This window comes from Oncorhynchus clarkii, chromosome 31 (assembly GCF_045791955.1).
Source record: "Oncorhynchus clarkii lewisi isolate Uvic-CL-2024 chromosome 31, UVic_Ocla_1.0, whole genome shotgun sequence".
Classification (NCBI taxonomy): domain Eukaryota; kingdom Metazoa; phylum Chordata; class Actinopteri; order Salmoniformes; family Salmonidae; genus Oncorhynchus; species Oncorhynchus clarkii.
Window position 1 is genome coordinate 33,096,159 of NC_092177.1, and position 26,489 is coordinate 33,122,647.

The following is a 26,489-nucleotide window of genomic DNA, read 5'->3' on the forward strand; positions in this document are numbered from 1 at the left end:
ATATGCTGTAACCATGTTGTATAATTGTACTGATACCCACCTCGTGGATGATCTTCTGTGTGGCGGGAGTGGCAGGGGTGTACAGGATCTTGCCCATGAGCAGAGGCTTCAGGGCCTGCCAGATCATCCTGGATACGGGGCTGGACTCCATGTTCCTCATCATTGCGTTGCAGTATGGAGCTGCAGGGGTCACAGAAGGAACAATGACGTCCAGTCTAGACCAGGATGTCACAACAATCCTCGAAACAGTTTTGGACAATCAGGGAATAGATAACCACGAAGAAGAAGTTGCTTACTGGATGCGTTGTCGTAGGCAGAGATAGGTTCCTCCCCGTCGGTTGTGTTGTAGTTGCCGAACAGGGCCTTGTAGTTGCTGTCCTCGTACCAGTTGAGGGACTTGATCTTTAGTCCGCCGCCCTCGGGGTGGCCGCAGACGATGCGCGACACGGCCTGGTACATGTGGCTGGGGGAGGACGTGGCGTTCTCCGTGAGGAAGATGATCTCGTTACGCAGGTCGCTCCAACTCTTCATGCTGGCCAGCTAATTTGGACACAAGGGGTTGTGATGTTAGCAAATGGGGGTCAGGGAGCCATCTTGTAGGATGCAGGTGGGACTGTGGCCTGGATTTGGAGCAGTTCATTGTGATTCGAGACCAGCTTGTTGACATGGATACATATTGTTATGAGGCAACTTGTCAACGTGATGGAATTACTTCCTGGATGTGGACAGATGGATACTTTAGGCTTCGCCTTCTACCTATGACCTCAACACAGCCATGCAAAAACCATCATAAATCACACCCCCTCGTCTATTAATGCTTTATCGATCTATTATGCTATTGGCAACCTTGGTTCTTAGTTCGGTTTACCAGAGCATTTTACAACAACTTGATTTTGCTGCCTTGTACTTCTGGTCACAATTTGATTTTGATACCGGATTATAAAAAGGGAGAGACTCTGAGCCAACTAGGAGCATTGAAAACACAACAACCGATCTCACAAGAAGCCTGAAAAGCTTGTGTGCTAACTGTCCAAATTCCCCGTAACGCTCAACACCTTGTAACAACATTAACACAATACAGTACTAACAAATGTACACTCTTATGCCTGCACAGAAAAGCTAGAATCTTTTGTAGCAGATTTGCCATTCTACGTTTGCCCTCTTCTCTCTCACTCTCTTTTTCTATCCTTATTTTTCTCTCTCTCTAACACGGGTATCCTCACCCAGCATTTGGAAACAAGGAAAGTCAGGATTAAGAGAACCCAGTAAGTGCTTGAGGGAAAGATGACTCTCGGTCATTCATCACTGGCAGAGGAGGAGAGAGGTGTTACCGACTGGCGACTCTCCCAGAGTCTAGTTGACAATGTGGTTACATACATGCCAGTCAGGCCCTTCCGTCTCCTCCCCTTCCCTCCTTCCCCCCTCTGACTCGGCCCGGCCACATCAGCAAGAAGGCAGTCACATGCTTCCAATTTAGCCCGGGCAACACACCGGGAATGGTGTGTGTGTGTGTGTGTGTGTGTGTGTGTGTGTGTGTGTGTGTGTGTGTGTGTGTGTGTGTGTGTGTGTGTGTGTGTGTGTGTGTGTGTGTGTGTGTGGTGTTTGTGTGTGTGTGTGTGTGTGTGTGTGTACGCGAGAGATGCGGGGGAAACAGCTGTACACACTGAACTCTCACACAAACAGTCATAACCAAATGACAGCAGCTCTGGACCCCTCTAGAGGTGTCTGTGGGGGGTTGGTTAAAGTAGGAGGGGCTATACCCCAACATAACCCCAGGGTAATGTGCCAAACCAGGACAAGTCCTATTTAATGGCTCAGAGTTTCTTGACATCTTCAGATACATTGTTGGGCTTAGCAGGGAACAAAGAACAACAAAGTGTGTGTCTACAGAGTGCTGGGGTTGTTTTAGAAACTCTTAAGTGTAATTGCCCTAAAGACTGTACACCATACTTTAGTTTAGTTAAGAGCCTTCATAAACATTACATAAATATTCATACATAGCTTATGACATGTGTATGCAGCTGCAACATACAGATGTAGGGTCTTAATTTGATCACTCTTTTGTTGCTGAGAATGTTCATGCACAGCAGGAAATGCTAAATTGTACTGTATTTTAGTTTTAAAAAGGCATATATAGTTTGTAATTTACACTTGATTTGCCCTCACGAAAAATGGATCAGCCCCTACTAAAATGTCCATTCCTTATAATCCACGTAATAATTCACATTTCCTGTTGCTGCAGGATTATGTTCCTGCTGAAGCAAACTGTCTCAGAATAAGATCCTGCATCTGTATTGGTTTGCAAACATAAGAATCAATGTATACTTATAGGGGTTATTCTTATTGATTTGATTGATTGATTGAATTTAATTATTGTAAGTAAATGGTCATTCCACGGTGACAGAATGATGCTGAGACTGAACATTTGACAAAAACACATTTACTTGAAGAACAGCGCAGATGCTAAGTTTGGTAACAGAATGGCGGTTTGTGCTGTTTGTGCCGTCATTCTCTTACCAAACTTTGCATCTGCACAGTTCTTCAAGCAAATGTGTTTTAGCAAAATCTTCAGTGGAAATTATTAAAAGTAATCATTGTGCATAGAGTTGTATGGTTTGTTTAACTTTGCAATCATTGCTTTTTGTTTGGCGTACATTTTAAAGCGACACATCTGAGTCTTAGCATCACTCTGTTACTGTGGAATTGTCCCAAAGTATTCAACAGAGCACTGATTGGTTGAAAAAACACAGCCAACACACTTGGGTAAGGTCGAGCGAGTCTTAAAACCTCCTGGTGGTTGTCATAGGGGCATGCATTCACCTCGTAGTGTAAATCAGTCAACTTGAGTCAATTTTCCTTTGGGTAAATGCTGACCAGCCCACTAACTTGTTTAGAAAGCCTTTCCTCTTTGTTCTGCTGTTCCCAGTCATCTATCTCCCAAGGGAAAAAGGATATTTTCTATCTGGACTCAGAGACACTGGATACCTATACAGTTACTGCCAAGACACTTACAAGGGCCTTTTTCTACCGCTGTGGAGGAGAGTGGAACTGACAAAGCAAGAAAATAGCGAGACACATAGCAAGAACACAGAATCGAGAAATTCTCCTGTTCAAACTGAAACATATACAGTGCCTTGCGAAAGTATTCGGCTCCCTTGAACTTTGCGACCTTTTGCCACATTTCAGGCTTCAAACATAAAGATATACAACTGTATTTTTTTGTGAAGAATCAACAACAAGTGGGACACAATCATGAAGTGGAATGACATTTATTGGATATTTCAAACTTTTTTAACAAATCAAAAACTGAAAAATTGGGCGTGCAAAATTATTCAGCCCCTTTACTTTCAGTGCAGCAAACTCTCTCCAGAAGTTCAGTGAGGATCTCTGAATGATCCAATGTTGACCTAAATGACTAATGATGATAAATACAATCCACCTGTGTGTAATCAAGTTTCTGTATAAATGCACCTGCACTGTTATGGTCTCAGAGGTCCGTTAAAAGCGCAGAGAGCATCATGAAGAACAAGGAACACACCAGGCAGGTCCGAGATACTGTTGTGAAGAAGTTTAAAGCCGGATTTGGATACAAAAGATTTCCCAAGCTTTAAACATCCCAAGGAGCACTGTGCAAGCGATAATATTGAAATGGAAGGAGTATCAGACCACTGCAAATCTACCAAGACCTGGCCGTCCCTCTAAACTTTCAGCTCATACAAGGAGAAGACTGATCAGAGATGCAGCCAAGAGGCCCATGATCACTCTGGATGAACTGCAGAGATCTACAGCTGAGGTGGGAGACTCTGTCCATAGGACAACAATCAGTCGTATATTGCACAAATCTGGCCTTTATGGAAGAGTGGCAAGAAGAAAGCCATTTCTTAAAGATATCCATAAAAAGTGTCGTTTAAAGTTTGCCACAAGCCACCTGGGAGACACACCAAACATGTGGAAGAAGGTGCTCTGGTCAGATGAAACCAAAATTGAACTTTTTGGCAACAATGCAAAGCGTTATGTTTGGCGTAAAAGCAACACAGCTCATCACCCTGAACACACCATCCCCACTGTCAAACATGGTGGTGGCAGCATCATGGTTTGGGCCTGCTTTTTTTCAGCAGGGACAGGGAAGATGGTTAAAATTGATGGGAAGATGGATGGAGCCAAATACAGGACCATTCTGGAAGAAAACCTGATGGAGTCTGCAAAAGACCTGAGACTGGGACGGAGATTTGTCTTCCAACAAGACAATGATCCAAAACATAAAGCAAAATCTACAATGGAATGGTTCAAAAATAAACATATCCAGGTGTTAGAATGGCCAAGTCAAAGTCCAGACCTGAATCCAATCGAGAATCTGTGGAAAGAACTGAAAACTGCTGTTCACAAATGCTCTCCATCCAACCTCACTGAGCTTGAGCTGTTTTGCAAGGAGGAATGGGAAAAAATGTCAGTCTCTCGATGTGCAAAACTGATAGAGACATACCCCAAGCGACTTACAGCTGTAATCGCAGCAAAAGGTGGCGCTACAAAGTATTAACTTAAGGGGGCTGAATAATTTTGCACGCCCAATTTTTCAGTTTTTTATTTGTTAAAAAAGTTTGAAATATCCAATAAATGTCGTTCCACTTCATGATTGTGTCCCACTTGTTGTTGATTCTTCACAAAAAAATACAGTTTTATATCTTTATGTTTGAAGCCTGAAATGTGGCAAAAGGTCGCAAAGTTCAAGGGGGCCGAATACTTTCGCAAGGCACTGTAAATGTGTCAGACCTACAAGTACTTGACTTCATATAAATAGGTGTAGTGCCTCCATCCCATTCTGTTTACCTTTTCACATGAGAAAAACTGTGATTATCATCACATTAGAACATTGGTAAACAGTTGTCCTCGACATTTAGCTGTGGCTCAAACGCCTAGGGGACAATTCCAAACAAATCCAAACAAATTGGGTCAGAAGGTTATCAGGCAACAAACAGGAGGGAGTTGAAGGGGGCAGATAAACACTACATACAGTTTTAGTCCAGCCTCTACTTCCTTATGCTGTGGAACTTCAAAGAAGACCAGATGCAAGAAGTACAGTAAGGGGAAATGAGGTCGGGGAGGGGGGCTCTTGGCGGCCATCTTGTAATGATGGGATAAAGAAACTCCATTGATGTTTTCATCCTATACATCTACGGTTCTGTCTGTGGCCCTGCCAAGAGTAACCTGCTTCGCTGCTGATCCAAGGTAGGGGAGCTCATTATGGTCGACACAAAACAAAGCATGGACAAAATACCAGGAAATGCACTTGGCTACGAGGGGGCTTATTCTGTGGGTCTCCGTCTGGTGACACATCGAACAACTGATAATGATGAGGTTAACCTCAGTAACCGTAATGGCCAAATGTAAGACCATAACCATTTTCAATGCATAAGAGAGCCTGCTAGGAAATGAGGCAGCAGCAGCAGCAGAAACCTTTCTAGTTGTCAGAAATATGTTTAGTGTAGTGATGAGAGTGATGCCCACCTCAATGGCCAGGGATCCCAGGCTCTCCAGAAGGTTGTCTGTAGCCTCAGCCACTTGCTGGACAGCTTCAGGGTCAGCCCTCACATCTTTCTGTAGGGGGGAAGGAGCGAAGAAGTGTCAATTCGCACACGCATACAGTCGAAAAGACGAACAGCGACATTCTGTTGGTTACAAAACACCCCCACAGTCCCACGCCACAGCTTCCTAACATATTTTCACAGGAAGTCATTTTCCCATCGGAACAAGAAACTTAACAGCAACGTTTTGAACTGCTCTTGGAAACCCTGTGAACTGTTTTGATTTAATAGCACCCTGCATGTCTTGTCGCCTTGTTTACCATGTCTTGTTCCCTAAAGGCTACAAAAACAGTAACCATAAGGACACAAACACACTGTTTATTATCATATGAATAGGGAAACTGACCGCTGTGGCATGTCAAAATGAGGACAGGGATCACATAAAAACACCCTAGACTCTTCCATGTTTATCATTGTGGACACTCATACTGTATCTGAATGACAAGGTGATACAATCCTAAGCACTTTTATATATAACAAATCACACTTCTCTGACTGATTTCCTGGATCCTTGTTCACAAGTTGTCAACACTGCGCAAGATGCCCTTGATCATGCAATTTCTGACCATTGGAATTCAATTAATGGTCTACTCTCTGGGCAAAATTACCATATTGCAAGGATGGTTAATGATATATTTCCCTTGCACTGGTGCTAAGGTGTCGAATTAAAGTTACCTTTATAAACTATGACTCAGAGAGAAGTGATACTCGTGAATGACTAACGTTTAAAGATTGAGGCCAAATCCTCTATTTGACGGCAGTTAGTTTTCAAACGTATCTCCAGAGTTGGGTCGACAGGCAACAACAGGCAACAACATGCCTCCACCTACGCTTACCCCCTTCTTTCTGAGCCTCTGCTTTTCCCTGGGCCCCTATGCTTTGTTTGGTTCTCGGCACTGTGCACGTCAGTGAATTAGGTCACCTGGCTCTGGTCTTCAGTGGAGAAAAACAACCATGGGAGGGGGGCTTTGTGGTGGGCCTCTGTTGTGATGAGAATTGATCCTCGCCACTATATCAACTAGCTACGAGGTAGGGGTAAGGTCCACATTCCAAAGTCCCTAAAGGTGTCAGAATGCTTCAGTTCGGCTGGCGCCCTTAATAGATATTTTATACATTTGTAGTTTTTTTTGCAATCCCCTCCCTCTCAGAGAACGTTTCTGATTTGCTGATAAAAATCAGTTCAACTCATTTGGGCCGTCCCCGACTTGCTGGGTGGCCTCTGTTGGTTTCACAGCTCCTCTAGAAGCAGCAGATTTTCAGAAGGGGCAATAAAACAACTAGAGTTCTGATCAATAGTGTCTGCCCAAAGCCACGTTAATTAACCACAGACAAATGTCAACGTAACCCATGGCTATACGACCCTGTGGCCAGGTGGCAACAGAGTTCTAAATTAAAAATGTTTATTCGGAGCACAACATAACATTTTAGGAGCATCAGAAAAGCTTTTTTTTCTCTTCTAGCTACTTTTTAAGCACACGCGGAGCACTTGAAACTATTAACTCTGGAAAGACGTTGTTTAAAAGGCAAACATTTTGAAACAAATACCCGTCACTGAAATGACAAAGTCATTTGTGGAATATTATATTTCTACCTTTTGTAAAAGCACTGTTTTCCTATTGAGAAGGACTACCTGTAGCATTGTCTCTTCACGAACATCAAGAGATCAGTCATTCATTCCTTTGTATTGCAGTGGTCACTTTTTCTGGGTCAAAATGCACGTCGAGATCTACTGCTCAGATTTGTTTTTAGCATGACTTAGAAAACATAAGCCTATGCAACATTAACCTATTAGAAACAAGTCTCTGCAGTAGGCTATAGGCTATAGTAGACTATAGGCCCAATACATTATCATCGCATATTGGCTATGCTTGAATTGCCCTGCCAACGTTAATTGTTCTCAGACCGTTTAAAAATGAAGGTATGGTCACACCAGTAATAGATCAGTTGTTGTATTACTTGTGACTGAGGCACAGCTGAGTGATCAAACATTGAAATAATGATTTTCATTTTATTGGACTAATGAGGCCTGCATCTGATGGTCAGTTTCAGTTTCCTTCAGCTCTGCTGAGACTGACCGTGACCAAAAAGCGGACACGGTCTTATTTCTGCCTCATCCACAAATTCATGTTGTTACTCTTTATGACAAGAGAAATTGAAATATTCCTTGATATTCAAATAGACACAAGCCGCTAATACTAATACTGTAGGCCTTTTGAATCACTTTGATATTCATTGCAGCTACAGTGTTGTCTGAAGCACATTTTATGGCTTCTTCATGTAATTATACAACAGGTGGGTCTAATCCCGAATGCTAATTTGTTAAAACCGCATCCCAGCCGGTGTCTATTCCACATAAAAATGTAAACATGAACTCACTCAGAAAAACAGCTTTGCTGTATTTGTTGACAGTCTCTGTCGTCATGGTTTTACATTTTTTAAATATCACAGTGTTAACTTTGCTGTGCGCTCGATTGGCCAGCCGTGGGCCAATAGGTGCACTTCATTTGCTCTACGTGTCCGCGGAGTATGGCGCTCGACTCGGAGGCAGCGGAAGGGAAAATTTTAATCATAACTACAATTATTCTGGGTGATTTTATTTGTAGTCGCACTGGTGCTCCCATATTAAAATGTCAGGTTGCTCAGCAAAATATTTAGGAGCATATGCGACCTTTGAGCCCTGGGTGGCAATAACCTAGAAAATATGTGGAAAACCTCTGACAGGAGGAACATCTCTTATGTGGTTTGTAAAGTTTGTAATGGGATCTTCTGACATTTCTATGCTAAAACTGACCGTCTGAGATCAGTGTCTCGAGGTAACTTCTACCTCAAATCAAATCAAATTGTATTGGTCGCATACACATATTTAGCAGATGTTATTGCGGGTGCAGCAAAATGCTTGTGTTCCTAGCTCCAACAGTGCAGTAACATCTAACAATACACAACCATCTAAAAAGTAAAAGAATGGAATTAAGAAATAGGCCTAGAGCCCATTTGTGCTTACCCGTATTGGTTTTAGGAAGTCCAGGTTGTTGAGGAAGTGGCTTTCTGCTTGGTTGAGCCAGGAGCCTGGGGACCGGCAGAGGATCTCCTGGACCAGACTGGACACCTCGCTGTCTGTGATGGTCACAAAGTCCTCCACACTGGTGCCGTTGCTTTTGCACATGTCCCTCAGGTGGACACCGAAACCTTTGACCAGCACCTGGAGAGGGAAAGGGAGAAGGGTCGATGGGTAATGGAGCAATGACTAAAGACAGGCAGAGAACAGTATTTCTCAAACCTCCAAAGTTGCACGTTTTTCATTAATCTAAGCAGATGTGCTCGTGCAGGGTTCGAACAAACATTTGAAACACGTAATCTTGGGGGGTACTGAAAGAACAGAATTGAGAAACACACATGGGATAAGGCCGTGTGACTTTGGAGTTGCATGCATGTTGTTATCTCGGGGTTGGATACCACGGAGCAATATTAGGACCTGAATTGTTTACATACTGTATCTAGATTCCCATTGCTTCATGCTGCTGCAGGATTGTGTGTGTAATGTGAGGGCATTGTCACTATCAAATTGTTGTAATCCATTTAGCTGAAGAATAAGGCCTAGTTGAGATTATTTCCACATAGGCCTACAGTGGGAAATCATAACAGGAGACCTTGAACATTTAAAAGATCTTTAACGGGGGGGGGGGGGGGGGATAGGATAGGAAAAACCAGATGGCAGTTTCTAAAACTGTGAAAGAAAACAAATATATCTTCATGTTTTTGAGGAGAGAACAAAGACAGTGGAAGATGATGCCTTTGGTGTACTCACTGCTTCATCACATTCAAACACCGCAGTAGACATCTCTACCCTCTCTCTGCCCTCTCTCTAAAGGGTTATGTCCCTGAAATAAACAGACTTAATTAACTCACAGGTGCTCCATCAAATCTAACCCAGAAACGCTACTGACCTGTTCTATATCCGCTACTGGGAATGTTCAGCAACTACTACACGGCTTCTAATACTGTCCATGATCGACTGAACTGACCGCAGTAATAGGCTTTTGCCTCAGAACTTTGGGAGGGTGGCGTTTTTCCCCTCTTACCTTTTCCAAGTTCACGTCGGCCTCAATGATCTGGTGCACGGCGTGTTCCGAGAAGGAGGCGTTTCGCAGGAGGAAAGTGGACAGGGTCTCATTGTCGTGGAGGAAATCCTTCAGCTTGAATCCTGTGGGAAATAAACACAACAACGTGTTCAAACTAGCCCTCTCCTATACCCCGACATTACTAGGTATGTGTGTGTGTGTGTGTGCTTGGATGGAATGATCTATCGTAATAGGGATATTTAGCAAGTTTTGGATGTTCCTTCTGCCAAATCATGCTATTTTCCTTAGTTGTGGGTACTGTATTAGCTTTCAACCTCATTCAAACTTTTGTTTTGCCCAATTGTCATGGAGCTGCATCTGATTGGTTGCTAGTTACTCAGGTGACCAACCCTACAAAACGATTGCCGGATTATTTGGATAAGCTTTCTTTTTGTATTTTACAGTTCAAATTACAGGACAGTAAGTTATACCTCCTCAGACCACACACACAAACATCTAAACAAACAACTACGCTGTGGCTCCAGCGGCACAAACAAAAGCAGGTGAATACTTAACCCCCCTTTAACCCTACCTTTTAAAGGTAGCTTCATGAATAGCTTTTCAGAGGCTGGAGAAGAGTTTCCCTATGCAAATACTGACAACAACATAGGCTAGGACAATTCTGTACATGTTCAAGGCAAAACGGCCAACACCGAAGTAGACTGGGGTCCATGAGAGGTAAAATAGCAATATACACACATTTGCTGCCTGGTAACATCTTCTGATTGCTGTTGATAATTTCAATGAGGTGCCTTTAACATTTCATTCATTTTGCAGACGCTCTTATCCAGAAGTACTTAAAAACACATCACAATCGAATTAAGTACATTTTCCCTCAACAATGACATCCCTCAACAACAACAACATCAACACCAAACACCTTGCAGACTGTAGCCCATTGCCAGATTACATCAATTTCCATAATTCATTGTGTGTGAACTGAAATAATCAACCGTTGACAAAGACCTGTGGAGAATGAGGTGACACATCCACAGAAGGCTGCCGAGAGGAGGACGGCTCATAATAATGGCTGGAACGGAGAGAATGGCATCAAACACCTGGAAACCATGTGTTTGATGTATTTGATACCATTCCACTTATTCTGCTCCAGCCATTTCCACGAGCCCATCCTCCCCAGTTAACGTGCCACCAACCTCCTGTGCGCACATCACACTTTCAACCACAGTGACGACATTCACACTGCAAATCGTCTGCTAACTCAAATCAAAGTTCATTTGTCATGTGGACAGGATACAGCAGGTGTAAACAGTACAGTGAAATGCTTATTTGCAAGCTCGTCCTTAACTTTTTATTAATTTTTTTAAAATTCACCTTTATTTAACCAGGTAGGCCACTTGAGAACAAGTTCTCATTTACAACTGCGACCTGGCCAAGATAAAGCAAAGCAGTGCGACAAAAACAACTACACAGAGTTACACATAAACAGACATACAGTCAAAAACACAAAATAAAAATCTATGTACAGTGTGTGCAAATGTAGAAGAGTAGGGAGGTAAGGCAATAAATAGGACATAGAGGTGAAATAATTACAATTTAGCATTAACACTGGAGTGATAGATGTGCAGATGATGATATGCAAGTAGAGATACTGGGGTGGAAAAGACCAAGAGGATAAATAACAATATGGGGATGAGGTAGTTGGGTGTGCCATTTACAGATTGGCTGTGTACAGGTACAGTGATTGGTAAGCTGCTCTGACAGCTGATGCTTAAAGTTAGAGAGGGAGATATAAGACTCCAGCTTCAGTGATTTTTGCAATTTGTTCCAGTTATTGGCAGCAGAGAACTGGAAGGAAAGGCAGACAAAGGCAGTGTTGGCTTTGGGGATGACCAGTGAAATATACCTGCTGGAGCGCGTGCTACGGATGGGTGTTGCTATGGTGATCTGAGATAAGGCGGGGCTTTACCTAGCAAAGACTTATAGATTACTTGGAGCCAGTGGGTTGGCAATGAATATGTAGTGAGGGCCAGCCAACGAGAGCATACAGGTCGTAGTGGTGGGTGTATATGGGGCTTTGGTGACAAAACTACATCCAGTTTGCTGAGTAGAGTGTTGGAGGCTATTTTGTAAATGACATCGCCGAAGTCAAGGATCGGTAGGATAGTCAGTTTTACGAGGGTATGTTTGGCAGCATGAGTGAAGGAGGCTTTGTTGCGAAATAAGAAGCTGATTCTAGATTACATTTTGGATTGGAGATGCTTAATGTGAGTCTGGAAGGAGAGTTTACTGTCTAACCAGACACCTAGGTATTTGTAGTTGTCCATATATTCTAAGTAAGAACCGTCTAGAGTAGTGATGCTAGTCGGGCGGGCGGGTGCGGGCAGTAATCGGATGAAGAGCATGCACTTAGTTTTACTAGCATTTAAATGCAGTATTCAATATAAAAGGTAAGAAAAACTGAAAATCCAGAATATAATCTCTGGCAAACGTTGTTTATAATCAATCCTCAATGTGTTTTTCAAATATCTATTCGATAATATATCCACCGGGACAATTGTTTTTCAGTAGGACCGATTGGAATAATGGCTACCTCAGAATTTTACGCGAGAATCACTCTGGGGGCCTCCCGGGTGGCGCAGTGGTTAAGGGCGCTGTACTGCAGCGCCAGCTGTGCCATCAGAGTCCCTGAGTTCGCACCCGGGCTCTGTCGTAACCAACCGCGACCGGGAGGTCCGTGGAGCGACGCACAATTGGCCTAGCATCATCCGGGTTAGGGAGGGCTTGGTCGATAGGGATGTCCTTGTCTCATCGCGCACCAGCGACTCCTGTGGCGGGCCGGGTGCAGTGCGCGCTAGCCAAGGTTGCGAAGTGCACGGTGTTTATCCTCCGACACATTGGTGCGGCTGGCTTCCGGGTTGGATGCGCGCTGGCTGGTTGGGTTGTGTATCGGAGGACGCATGACTTTCAACCTTCGTCTCTCCCGAGCCCGTACTGGAGTTGTAGCGATGAGACAAGATAGTAGCTACTACAACAATTGGATACCACGAAATTGGGGAGAAAAAGGGGTAAAATTCACACACACAAAAAAAAAATATGGGAGCCATCAGGTGACCAGTTGCGCAATGTAGCCGCTTACGGATATTCTTCAACATAAATGCGTAAAACTACGTCACAATGCTGTAGACACCTTGGGGAATACGGAGAAAAAGTAATCTGGTTGATAGCCCATTCACTGCTCAATAGGGACGCATTGGAACGCAGCGCTTTCAAAACATGAGGCATGAGGATTGGATTTTTCTCAGGCTCGCGCCTGCAATATCAGTTCTGTTATATTCAGAGACAATATTTTTACAGTTTTGGAAACTTTAGAGTGTTTTCTATCCTAAGCTGTCAATTATATGCATCTTGTCCTGACAAAATATCCTGTTTACTACGGGAAAGTTATTTTTCCAAAAATGAAAATACTGAGCTGTCAATTATATGCATCTTGTCCTGACAAAATATCCCGTTTACTACGGGAAAGTTATTTTTCCAAAAATGAAAATACTGCCCCCTAGTCACAAAAGGTTAATGTGAGTCTGGAAGGAGAGTTTACTGTCTAACCAGACACCTAGGTATTTGTAGTTGTCCATAGATTCTAAGTAAGAACCGTCTAGAGTAGTGATGCTAGTCGGGCGGGCGGGTGCGGGCAGTAATCGGATGAAGAGCATGCACTTAGTTTTACTAGCATTTAAATGCAGTATTCAATATAAAAGGTAAGAAAAACTGAAAATCCAGAATATAATCTTACAAAGACCACAGATTCAATACTAGGTCAGATAAATAAAAAACACACAAGAACACCTGGTGTTCACGAGCAAAATGACATCTAAAAGACGGTTCTGAATAAAAGTTGAAAGTATTTTCCAGACGTTGAAATATATTTTTTTAAATTACTTTCTACAGCTGTACATCAATTCACATGTCAATTAAGAAAGAATTATATCACATTCAAACATTCCTATTCCAATTAAAAGAAAATAGAGCCAATTCAATATTACAGCTTTGAACACCTATTTTTGCCATCACATGTTTGCTTTTTCAAAAGTTTGAAACTTGCAATGATTATGCTTAAAGTTACAACCAACAGAACTCTTAACACTCTCAGTAACAGTTACAGAAAAGTTTTTCTTGCTTTGACTGTGATATGTGGTTGTTATCTACCTTAGCTGAATGCACTGACTGTAAGTGGCTGTGGATAAGAGCATCTGCTAAATTACCAAATGTAAATGTTAAAATGAACACTTGCAAAGCATGCTGGGTATTAATCAAATCAGCTCCACCCCAAACAAGACCAAATTTGGTCGGACTGGACTAAATCTGAACCAATCATAGACGTCTATGTTTCACAGTACATAGAGCACAGAAGAGTGCAATAGAATGCTATGCCGCACAGTAAAGTACTTTAGTAGAGTAAAGTACAGTAGAGTACTGTAGGGTACAGTAAAGTACAATATAGAACATTATACTGTACTCTACTACGCTGTGCTCCACTATACTGTAATCTAGTGTACTACACTCAAATTTTCTTTACTATACTGTTCTATGCTGTTCAAAATTCGATCTGAACCAATCATAGATGTCTACGTTTGGGGCCAAATCAAATCCGGTGCGGACCAGACCAAAACTGAACCAAATATAGACGTCCATGGTGGGTTCAGATTTGGTCTGGACGGACATTGAAATCAAGGCCAGTGCGGACGGACCAAATGCCAACGTATTTTCAACGTCTGTGCTCACAGGGTCAGTACCAGTACTATATCAATGTGTAGGGATACTGCCCTCCCTCTCTACTTGGCTCCTTCCCTCAACTCCTGGGCCCTTTCAAAGAACAAACGCTGGAAGTGGGTTCTGATGGCAGTGGGGGGTCGGGGGAACAAAAGGCCAGGAGGTGGCAGATTCCTGAAACATTAACCCCCCCCGGCTGGAGGGATGTTTGAAGATAGACGAGGTGAGTCGGTGGGAGGGCAAATAAGGTCTCTGAAAATCTGGGGCCTTTTCAAAAGCTGACATACTTGTTTAACTGTCTAAAACATGCACCCCTGTAAATCATTAGAAATAAATGTCAAAAGGAGTTACAAATTAGCAAAAAATATCCAACAAACCATGAACATGCTTTAGAATTTTGCGATAGGTCAATTGAATCAATGTTCCTCCACTGGTCACAGTCCACCCCCATCCCCCCATGACACCTTTCAGTTAATCTACTCTGACAAATCCTTCAGTCTATTGTATTGGGACATTCACAGGCTTTTGTGAATTCCTGTTGAATCCCTGTGAAAAGCCTCTCTGGAGGTAAGCCATTGTAGCCAAGGGCTTGGTTTTTACAGGACTGTCTGACAAAACATTGGTGGCCCTAGGTCGAGTTCATGATCCTTACGGCGTCCGCATGCTTCCCAGCCGAAACAGTTCAGAAGAGTTCATGCATATATTATGATTACATTTTGCGATGTTTTCGTTCGTTTTTGGACTTCGGTGAGGAATTTTTCAGCTGCTCGGGCACATGACACTTTTCTAGAGGCAAGCTAGTGTTCAAAGCCAAAGTCTCCACCCCTTTGTCTGTGATTGGTCAACAGTAGGGATTCTTAAATAATGTCTTTGTTGTCATTCAACAAGAGATGACTCGTTTTCATGCACATTTTTTCATTGAGAAATACTGCACCAAACATCTTAGTTAGATGTAAAATTGCTTTACTAAGATCTCCTCTGCAAAAATGTCAAAATTAATGACAGATTTCTTTAATTATTTTAGATGAATTCTGACAATTTTGAGAATTGGCTACTGCGTCTCAAAATGGACAAACAGTACTATTGCCACTTTTTTTCTTGTTTTTCAAGCGAAGGTCTTTTAAAGGAGTATGAGAGCACACTTGTTCAGTTCGCCTAGCCGAGTGAGGCGCCAGCCAAACTGAAGCATGCTGATGCCTTTATTGTTAAACGTGAGATTAATCAATCTAGATATTACAACATATCATGTTAAAATCCGTCTATAAAATGTGTGCCTTGCCGAACACCAAAAAGATGACCCTTCCTGAAATATATTGGATCCAAAACTAGAAAATCAAATCAAATTTTATTTGTCACATGCTTCGTAAACAACAAGTGTGGACCAACAGTGAAATGCTTACTTACGGGCCCTTCCCAACAATGCAGAAAGAAATAAAATAGAGAAATAATTGAAAAGTAAAACACCTAATAACAAATGTAATAATAGACACATAATGATTAACAATAACTTGGCCATATACTAGGGGTACCCGTACCGAGTCGATGTGCAGGGGTATGAGGTAATTTAGGTAGATATGTACATATAAATATAAATAAAGTGACAGATGGTAAACAGTAGCAGCAGCGTACGTGATGAGTCAAAAGAGTTAGTGCAAAAAGGGTCAATGCAGATAGTCTGGGTAGTTATTTGGTTAAGTATTTAACTAACTATTTAGCAGTCTTATTGCTTGGGGGTAGAAGCTGTTCAGGGACCTGTCACCAGACTTGGTGAATCGGTACCACTTGCCGTTGCGACAGCAGAGAGAACAGTATGACTTGGGTGCCTGGAGTCTTTTTTTAGGGCCTTCCTCTGACAACGCCTGGTATAGAGGTCCTGGATGGCACGGAGCTTGGCCCCAGTGATGTACTGGGCCGTAAGTACTACCCTCTGTAGCGGTCGGATGCCAAGCAGTTGCTATACCAAGCGATGATGCAGCCTTTCAAGATGCTCTCAATGGTGCAGCTGTAGAACTTTTTGAGGATCTGAGGGCCCATGCCAAATCTTTTCAGCCTCCGGAGGGGGAAAAGGCGTTGTCGTGCCCTCTTTACGACTGTGTTGGTGTGTTTGGACCATGATGAATCCTTAGTGATGTGGACACAGAAGGACTTGAAGCTCTCGACCCGCTCCACTACAGCCCTGTTGATGTGAATGGGGGCATTCTCAGCCCTCCTGTTCCTGTAGTCCACATCTTCCCGACGTTGAGGGAGAGGTTGATGTCCTGGCACCACACTGCCAGGTCTCTGACCTCCCTATAGGCTGCCTCGTCATCGTCAGTGATCAGGCCTACCGCCGTCGTGTCATTGGCAAACATAATGATGGTGTTGGAGTCGTGTGTGGCCACGCAGTCATGGGTGAACAGAGAGTACAGGAGGGGACTAAGCATGCCCCCGTATTGAGGGTCAGCATGGCAGATGTGTTGTTACCTAACCTCACCACCTGGTTAGGAAGCCCATGATCCAGTTGCAGATCCTGGACTTACAGCTCGTTGAGTGCAGTCTTAATGCCAGCATCGGTTTGTGCTGTTAAATAGAAAGCTACGAAAAATATTGATGAAAATTATATGGTTTACAGCTTATCATGAGGTATTCTAAGTCAGGTGAGCAGAACCTCGAGACTTCCTTAATACTAGAGATTGCACACCAGCTGTTATTAACAAAGAGACACATCACCACCCTTGAGCTTATCCAACGCTGCCGACGCATAGAAAACACAGCTAAAATATTATCCATGTTTCCGAGAAAAATAGGATGTTAAAGTTCTCCAGGACCCATTGATAGGATAGTCTCGAACGGAGTTTGTTCTCCAGTGATTGTACATTTGTGTCACGCCCTGACCTTAGATATCTCTGTTTTTCTATATATTTTGGTTAGGTCAGGGTGTGACTAGGGTGGGTACTCTAGTTATTGTATGTTGTATGTTGTTTTTGTAATCTAGGGCTTTTGTATGTCTATGTTGGCCTGATATAGTTCCCAATCAGAGACAGCTGTTTATCGTTGTCTCTGATTGGGGATCATATTTAGGTAGCCATTTCCCCATTGTTAGTTGTGGGATCTTGTCTACAGTAAGTTGCTTTTGTGCACTCCAGTAGCGTCATGTTTAGTTTGTTTAGTGATTTTCTCTTTATTAAAATTATGTGGAACTCTATGCACACTGCGCCTTGGTCTCACTCATACGACGATCGTAACAATTTGCCAATAGGCGGTTTATTTACTCGCTGCCGTAGTTTCATCTGGGTGCCCGCACGTCGGCCACTGTACCACTTTCTCTTCCGAGTATTGGGGATCCGGGCCTGATCCGGGGTGTGCAGTACGTCCTGCGCCGCTGACTCATTCAAGAAGAACAGTGGTCGCTGTTCTGATGTCCAGAAGCTCTTTTCAGTCATAGGAAATTATGGCGGAAACATTTTGTACAAGAAAAGTTAAGATCAGCGCAAAGAAACTGTCACGACTTCCGCCGAAGTTGGTCCCTCTCCTTGTTCGGGCGGTGTTTGGCGGTCGACGTCACCGACCTTCTAGCCATCGCTGATCCATTTTTTATTTTCCATTGGTTTTGTCTTGTCTTCCATCACACCTGGTTCCAATCCCATCAATTACATGTTGTGTATTTAACCCTCTGTTTCCCCTCATGTCCTTGTCGGTGATTGTTTATTGTAAGTGTATGTGTACGTCTGTACTGGTGTGCGTCGGGTTATGTTACCCATTGATTTTTATTATTATGTTTTCCGGTGTAAATAAACTGCGCTGTTGGAAACGGTTATTTCTCTCCTGCGTCTGACTTCTCTGCCGCCAGTTCACACCCTTACAGAAACACACAAAATAGCCCGTAAAACGGCCCCTATACATTCTAGCACCATTCTCGTAACACAATCGCAAAAGTCAATGTAAGATTATGCAAACCCACAAAAACATTGATTTTGAGCAATTGAGTTGGAGCTAAAAGAATTCTGGGAACTTTCAATAAATTCCCTGGTTTTCCCGAAATCCCGGTTGGAAGAATCCTAGAATCAGGAGAGAATAAGATAGAAATCTAGAATCCTCCATCCAGGATTTCTGGAAAACCGGGGAATTTATTGAACATTCCCAGACTTTTTGAACCCTAGTTGGAGACAATCTTATCTACTCTTTTAGATAGATGGCTCCACTATAAATACATTTTACAGTGCCAAATTGTATCTACTAAGACGTGGGTCCACAATGTGTCCAAAAAGTAATACGTCTCTGCCAAAAACAAAAGATATTCAGATTTAAAAAAAAAAACATGACAAGGAAGAATATCAGATTCTTTTGGTCCATGTGAAAGCTTCGAGGGCTTTTAAGGGAAGAGCACTGTGCAGTCAAAGCTCTGTTCACAAACTCAATGACACCGAGTATAATCAGAAGAGCTTGAACTCAGCATGAGGGAAGCACACAATACCTGGCAGAACCTTTCAAAGAGTTCATGATGGTCAAGCAGAAGACTTATTAAAGTTATTGTGGAATTTGCTATTATTGTGGTCCTTCAAATCTCTGATAACCTATTCAACTATCCTCCGTTCTAACATCTTTATCCCGTTCAGAAAGGCTTGATTAACGGATATCATCAACGCGGATCATCAGGAAGGAGTATCTTGATCACACCTGTGACTGTACTAAAGGGCATATCGTCAGTGCACTGTGACCTCAGGAGCCAGAATGACCGAAATCAACCAACACTGTTTTTAAAAAAATTAATTTTGATAACATTTCTAAAAACCTGTTTTTGCTTTGTCATTATGGGGTATTATTTTAGAACAAGGCTGGAATGTAACAAAATGTGGAAAAAGTGAAGGGGTCTGAATACTCTGAACTCAGGAGCCAGAATGAATGTCATCAACCACCACTGCTGAAGAGATATTGCGTCATCCCTGTTCATACTTATATATGGCGGAGTAATAAACCGAGCCGCTATTGGGATGAGTCGCGATTTAAAATGGTCCTGTCAAACTCTAAGACAGGTTTATCAATATCATGCTTAGACTAGTAAATAGGTCGGGAGACTGAACCAGGAACTGATTAGCAATATCTAATAAGTTAATGGAAGTATGTTAAAACAATTGACCACAGAGAGAGACCTAGCACATCTTTCACCTCTATTGCCATAAGCAAAGGCTCAAATCAGATTCTGTTTTGGCTCATTTTAACGTTTTAGTTGTTTGAGGCACCTACACTTATGCCTAATTACACCTCAGTAGAGATTTGTCTACCAGCATCCAGTGGATACACAGACACAGCAAATATATCATTTATTACAGTAGTACTGTATTTACCGTGATATTGAAGTCTCGTCTGTATGTTGTTATACTACTCCCGTGAAAGGCTTATCCTTTTATAAAGTCCATTACCCAAGCTAATGTAATATAAGGTCACATGGCTAAGAAGGCACAGTCCTATTGAGTATCTCACACTCTTTACAGGAATCTCACACCACTTTCCCTGCATACAGCAAGTAAGGGAGTAGGGAAAATCTGTCCTATCATGAATGACATATGAGAATACCTCCAAGCCATGTGCCCAAACATCAGCCCACCCCATGGCCTGCCACAACCTGCCAGTGGGGAGAGGCTCTGCCGACTTTCATCCACCCACGGCCTCTCATATCACGCCACCACTGCCACTCTAAACACAAACTCATCTAAAAGCTCATAACGGAATGTAATTATAGAAGAAATCTGAGTGTGAAATTGAAGTGGCATAATCTATCCATCTACAGTCATTCACAGGCACAGGAGGATCCCCCAGAAGACAGGTTGGAGCAGGACAAAAGGGGATGGGAGTCCCGCTGTGAGTCAGCACAGTGTAAGGGAATTAGTGTTAACCCTATTTTTTCTGCCCAGAAGTGGGCATAACTCTCGGGGGCCAGATCAACGGGGCGGAAAGTTCAGGGCACGGCAAACAGAAATGCACTACGTAGACCTGGAATGACTCTTGATTCAGCTTCAGCGAAACTACTGTCTATTCTAAGCAGTGAGTTCCCCTCAAATGAATTGCCCCCTGGTGTTTCTTGTGAATGTAGTAGTGTGTGTGTAGTCTCTAATAAGTTGGTTTCATTTCATTTCATAAGATAATCCATCCACCTGACAGGTGTGGCATATCAAGAAGCTGATTAAACAGCATGATCATTACACAGGTGCACCTTGTGCTCGGGACAATAAAGCCCACTCTAAATTGTGCCCTTTTTGCACACAACACAATGCCACAGATGTCTCAAGTTTTGAGGGAGTGTGCAATTGGCGTGCTGACTGCAGGAATGTCCAACAGAGCTGTTGCCAGAGAATTGAATGTTAATTTATCAATCATAAGCTGCCTCCAAAGTCGTTTTAGAGAATTTGGCAGTATATCCAACCGGCCTCACAACCGCAGAGCACGTGTAGCCACGCAGTCCAGGACCTACACATCTGGTTTCTTCACCTGCGGGATCATCTCAGGAGTATTTCTGTCAGTAATGAAGCCTTTTTCTGGGGAAAAACTCATGCTGATTGGCTGGGCCTGGCTCCCCAGTGGGTGGACCTGGCTCCCAAGTGGGTTGGCCTACCCAGTCATGTGAAATCCATCGATTAGGGCCTAATACATCTATTTTAACTGACTGATTTCCTTCTATGACCTTAAACTCGGTAAAATCTTCGAAATTGTTGCATGTTGAATTGATATTTTCTGGTCAGTATATGTTTCGCTAACGTTAGAAAATTAATGATGGAGAAACGTTTGGAATCATTTCCTTGTTTTATGGGTATTATGACTCATACTGTGGCACTCTATGGAGGTGCCTCTTACCTTCGGTGTTGGCCTGTAGGGTCTTCAAGGCTTGGATGAGGTCTTTAAAGCCGTCCAGATTCCGGTCATTCTGACTGTACAGCAGGATCTTCTTGGCATCCGAGAACAAACGAGAGATTCTACAGACATCCCACAGTGAAACAGATTAACAGAGAATACAATTGAATTGGTTCAAATCGAGTTATAAATGGGATATTTTAAAGAAACATTTAAGAGACCCTTTTCTTTATTTGGATGTTATTCATCTAATGAAACGAGCCAAGTACAAAATAAAGTGTATTAATATTTTCATGTCTTATTAAAGGGAACGTATCCGATATAGAGCTGCAGCTTGGGGTGGGAACTCACATGGACTCATTGAAGTTGCCCACGACCCCAGGGGACTCTCCAGGAGTGGGGTTGCGGAAGCAGGGGTTGTTGGCGTTGCAGATGATGCCTTGGATCCACGGAAGGGTGCCTGCCGAGGGCATGGCCTTGTTGGGGAAATGACCTGACGGAGACACAGGCAGGGATACCATCAGTAACATCACTGTCAGTTATGTAGTGGTGAAAAAAGTAACGCTTCCTATTTTTTTCCAATGCAAAAGGTGGGTAAACTGTTGGGCAAAAGAATTTACTCTACTACACCACTGGTCAATGTACAGTACATTCATAAGACACACAGAGAGAGGACGCGGGAGAGCAGAGGAAGAGATCCAGGAAGAAAGAGTCAACTTGGTACATGTTGAAATGTAATAATGTTTACACCACATTCAACTACATCTATGAATGTAAAATAAGACTTTCAAAGTATTCAATTCCATCTTTCTATTCAGTCTATTCACCCACTATCAACAGAGAGCGGACAGGAGAGAACACCGGGTAATCCAGCCACGTTTGAACTGATACTGAGACACTTAAAAGGCTTCTACATCAACCTGCTGGATCTACTTAGAGTGGTCTTTAAACATCACGTACAGAGCTCCAAAATGCTATTTTTGTCTAGGCAAAATGCAGGTACACCTGGATGAGCACAGATAGCTGATGTGTGTTCTCAGATTGCCTTATCGGGCCAGCAGCGGATGTGCTAGCATCAGCTAACCACGTCTTGTCCCATCCTAAGGGTTTCACTCAGCAGCTACAGACCTTATTGATGTGAGGGAGTGATTGCCTAAGTATAATGTAGGACCTTGCCCCCCAAGATGCCGTCTCTCCCTCCCCGAGAGGCAAGCAGTTATTTGTGTGTGTTATCAGTAAACCTTAAGACTACCAACTGTCCCACTGCAAAGGAAAGCAGAGATAAGAGATAACCCCAAGTAGCCAAGTGCTTAGGAGATTCAGGGTGGCCATCTTGCTTTTAAGAGTGATGGTCATCAACAGCCTACACAGTTTTCCGACTTAATTAACTAGTGGGTGATAAATCGGAATCCTAAATGGCATTTAGCTGGGCAGTTTTCAAACGATCACCATATTCAACATAAACCATTTTAAATATTCAAAAAGGGCATTATTTGGTGACTTATCGCTCTGTCATGTTTTTTTTATTTTTTTATCATTTTATTTTTTTGTGTGGTTTACATCCATACCCAAAAGCAATAGGTTAGCCAGGCCCTGTGCAAGGAAGAACATGTATTTCCTATCTGGTGTTTGAGCAGTTAGAACATACACAGACCCACGTGATGTATGATTCAAAGAATAGTATGCCTCTGCCTAGTGCCAAACCAAGACTTTAGGTGGAAATGAATGCAATTTACCAGCTAATGCTTCTGTTTTCTGGCAGATGGTAAAAGCACAGGCTTCCGGGAATGAAAGAAATTGGATATTCTGTTGTAGACAAGGATTTCTCAGGAGATGTGTTCATCCCATTGATAATAGTTATTAGTGGCTGTATAAATGCTTTGTCCTCCACAACTATATCCTAAAGCACGTTTGTAGACTCTTACACAAAGTAGGATCAATATGTCCACCAGTTTGACTTTGCAAAACACATAGCTGTAACACTATTTTGTGTCTCGTAAAGAATGCAGAGTATCGAGTCCCATACTAATAAACATAAGCTTCTTTAGCATAGGTGAGGTAGCTGGCCAATTTATTGATCCTGTTCTGTGAGGTCCCCCCAGAGATATAATTAACGGTAACCCAAGGTTTCTCTAGCATATCAGAACGTCTACCGGTTATCTCATTCTGGTGAAAAGATGCTTGGTTCAGCCAGTGCATGTCCATTATGTACATTTTCCCCATACCCGTGCCAAATGGTCTACCTAATCCTTGCGACCTTCATCAGCTTTCACATATAGAAAGCTGATCATGAGAATGGAGTGGCAATAAAGGTGTCAAACTCTGAAACCCCCCTAAAACCACAAATATGTCCACCATGAGCCACTTTACAAATAAACTGTCAAATAAAATAGAAAACGTAAAACATATATCTGTACCGTTTTGGCTGATCAAATAGGCCCATTTGTCTTAAACAAATGATCAAATAGCCCCCCACCACTCTTTTGCATTCAGAACAGCCTCAATTCGTCGGGCATGAACTCTACAAGGTGTCGGATGCTGGCCCATGTTGACTCCAATGCTTCCCACAGTTGTGTCAAGTTGGCTGGATGTCCTTTGGGTGGTGGACCATTCTTGATACACACGGGAAACGGTTGAGCATGAAAAACACAGCGCTTGGCACCTACTACTTTAACCCATTCAAAGGCACTTAAATCTTTTGTCTTGCCCTCCCCTTCATCTACATTGATTGAAGTGGATTTAACAAGTAACAAGTAATAAGGGATCATAGCTTTCACCTGGTCAGTCTATGTCATGGAAAGAGCAGGTGTTCATAATGTTTTGTACTCACAGTGTGTTTAAATATATATACACCGGGCTACTGCAGAGGCTGTCGTTTTGTGTACTTTTTCATAACGACAACTACAAGTTTGATGTCGGACGACAGTAGAATGTTCATGATGTCACTACAACAATTGTCTATAGAAATGTTGCTAGACGGACAGTAAACCAGCCTTTAAGCTATATTGCCAATTGGTGCCTGTCATCCAGTGTATGTGTTCCCCTGAATCAACAACTACCCTAAGAATGAATTAGGAGGACTTGTTCCGCAAACAAACATTTTCCCCTGGTGCCACTAGTCCCTCTAGCTTTTACAGTTGTTGGGAACTAGTCCATGATTTGATGATTTGGTCAGACCTAAATCACGAGTAATCATCTTATTAAGTCCTTCGTGGTGCTTTATTAAGAAGTAGACTACTGAGGTATTCAAGGGGATAAGTTGTTTCATCCAACAAGTCCAAGCAGGAAAGCATGACTCAAGATATTTTGGATGTGCTTTGGACAAAAAAACCCAGTCATAAAACATCCACACCTGATAAAGGCCCCATCATAAAAATCAACACGGTTAGGCTGTATGTGTAAAACTATGTATTTCATTTTTTGGCCTGAGTGTGTTTACTCGAGTGGCCAGCATAAATGCCTCCACATGGCACTGTGGCATGTCAGTGCATGATATTGCTAGCTTGTATACTGTAGCATCTTTGGCCTGTACAGTGTACAATTATTAAAAGGCAACAGAGTTCATCCCCAGATTTCAAATCCAAATGTCTCTGTGGCCAAAACAGCAGGATACGTTAACCAACCAGTTGAGTGTCTTGTGAAGAAGTGGGTGCTGAAACAATGAAAAGGAGAGGGAGGTACGTCATACTTACACTCATGTTGTTCGTACGGAGGGTAGTTCAGTCTCACTGATATCAAAATGAAGAAGATCAACAGGGGCCATACTATCTCAATCAGCAGTTGGATCTAGAGAGAAAACACAAACAAGAGAAGAAAGCCAGTCAGCATTTTCATTAAGGAGTATGGCCTATGGAAACCATGACTCCTCCCCCTCCTCCCCTCTTTATTAGTGTAGGCCTATCTTGTCTGCTAATAGTCTGGAGCTCTTAAAAGCTGGCATTCAAAATTGCTCCCTCACTGCAACATATATGTCTGCATCAACGCCATACGCAGGCAGGATGTAGCTCTCTTAAGATGGCTTTTTTTAGTAACTCATTCATAATAGATGCAAAGCTATCAATGCAAACAACCCTGACTTCAAAATAGCCAATGTTACACATCCACATCCAGCAACAGTGAAGTCAACTCTGTTTAAGGGTTATCAGGTGTATGCTGATTGAATTAGGAGACAGAGAGAGATGCTACTCCAGCACATGTAAAGCCATCTAGAGGCAGGATTCTAAGACATGTGGGAAGACTAGTACAGACAAGCTGTAGTAGCAATTAAAGCTAACGTTGCTAAGTTAAAGCGCTGTCCCTGTGGCATGGTTGGGGAGTTGTGAATTACATTTTTTAAAAACCTTTATCTATGCAGGTTTTTCTCACTGAGATAAAATCACTTTTTTCGAGAGAGACCTGGTACAACAGCAGCAGAGGGAACAATGTTTCAGACAAAACAACTTACATACACTAACACAATATGAACAAAACTATAGACACACATACACTACAACAATTACATATTAAGTAAAGAATCACACATGCAACGTAACTGGTAATTTAACTTCATTTTGCAGTAAAATGTGTGAAGTAAGCAATCATTTCCTTCCTTTTTCGGCATCAGACCAGCCTTAAGGCGAACACATACTTCCCATCCGAAACAGTTCTGAACTGTAGACCCGGTATGTTCTTCTTAATACAGTAATAATACAGTAATAATACAGTCATTCCAACATGTTTTGAATATACTGTAAACATTATAACACAAAGAACATAATTATACATTCTATTTCACTAACTTATTCATTTAAGTTTCCAATCAAACAAAGCCAGGGGAAAAAGGTCCCAATTCCATACCAAGGACTTCTACACTTCACACAATCTGATATAAAGATGGACTGCTTACCGTTTGCCTTTTTCTGTAGGTAAAGTTCTTCCACAACAGCAAGCCCAGCTGAGTTGAGATGGACATCTCTACTCTGGACCTCTTACGCGCAAGCTTCCCTTGGCTCTAATTCTCTCAACTGAAATGACACACAGGCAGTGGTGACGTGGGGTAAAAAGACACCAGCAAGTCCAGCCAGCCAGCACACAGCTCAAAGGTACAAGGTCAAGGGTCACTTGTCTATCTGGAGCTGACTAGATCACATCTCTCCCTTATGTCCTCCTCATATGGGAACTTCTTCTACAATGTGTTCCCAGGCAGATTGAGAGAGAGGAGGGGCGGCGGGGACGTTCATACATGCAGATATTTACA

At 42.6% G+C, this 26,489-nt stretch overlaps 1 protein-coding gene across 1 annotated transcript in view; it reads right to left on the minus strand.

Moving 5' to 3' along the window:
* The window catches only part of LOC139390614 (phospholipid-transporting ATPase ABCA1-like), a 41,757-nt gene extending 15,426 nt beyond the window's left edge, over positions 1–26,331 (minus strand). Inside the window, exons 1-9 of the mRNA XM_071137857.1 lie at positions 26,139–26,331; positions 24,946–25,039; positions 21,605–21,746; positions 21,257–21,375; positions 9,662–9,783; positions 8,584–8,781; positions 5,506–5,595; positions 297–540; positions 41–180 (exon numbers count right to left, since the gene is read on the minus strand). Of these exons, the coding sequence (XP_070993958.1) occupies positions 41–180; positions 297–540; positions 5,506–5,595; positions 8,584–8,781; positions 9,662–9,783; positions 21,257–21,375; positions 21,605–21,746; positions 24,946–25,039; positions 26,139–26,204 (1,215 nt within the window). The 5' untranslated portion in view covers positions 26,205–26,331. The remainder of the gene's footprint in view (positions 1–40; positions 181–296; positions 541–5,505; positions 5,596–8,583; positions 8,782–9,661; positions 9,784–21,256; positions 21,376–21,604; positions 21,747–24,945; positions 25,040–26,138) is intronic.
* Positions 26,332–26,489: the final 158 nt, after the last annotated feature.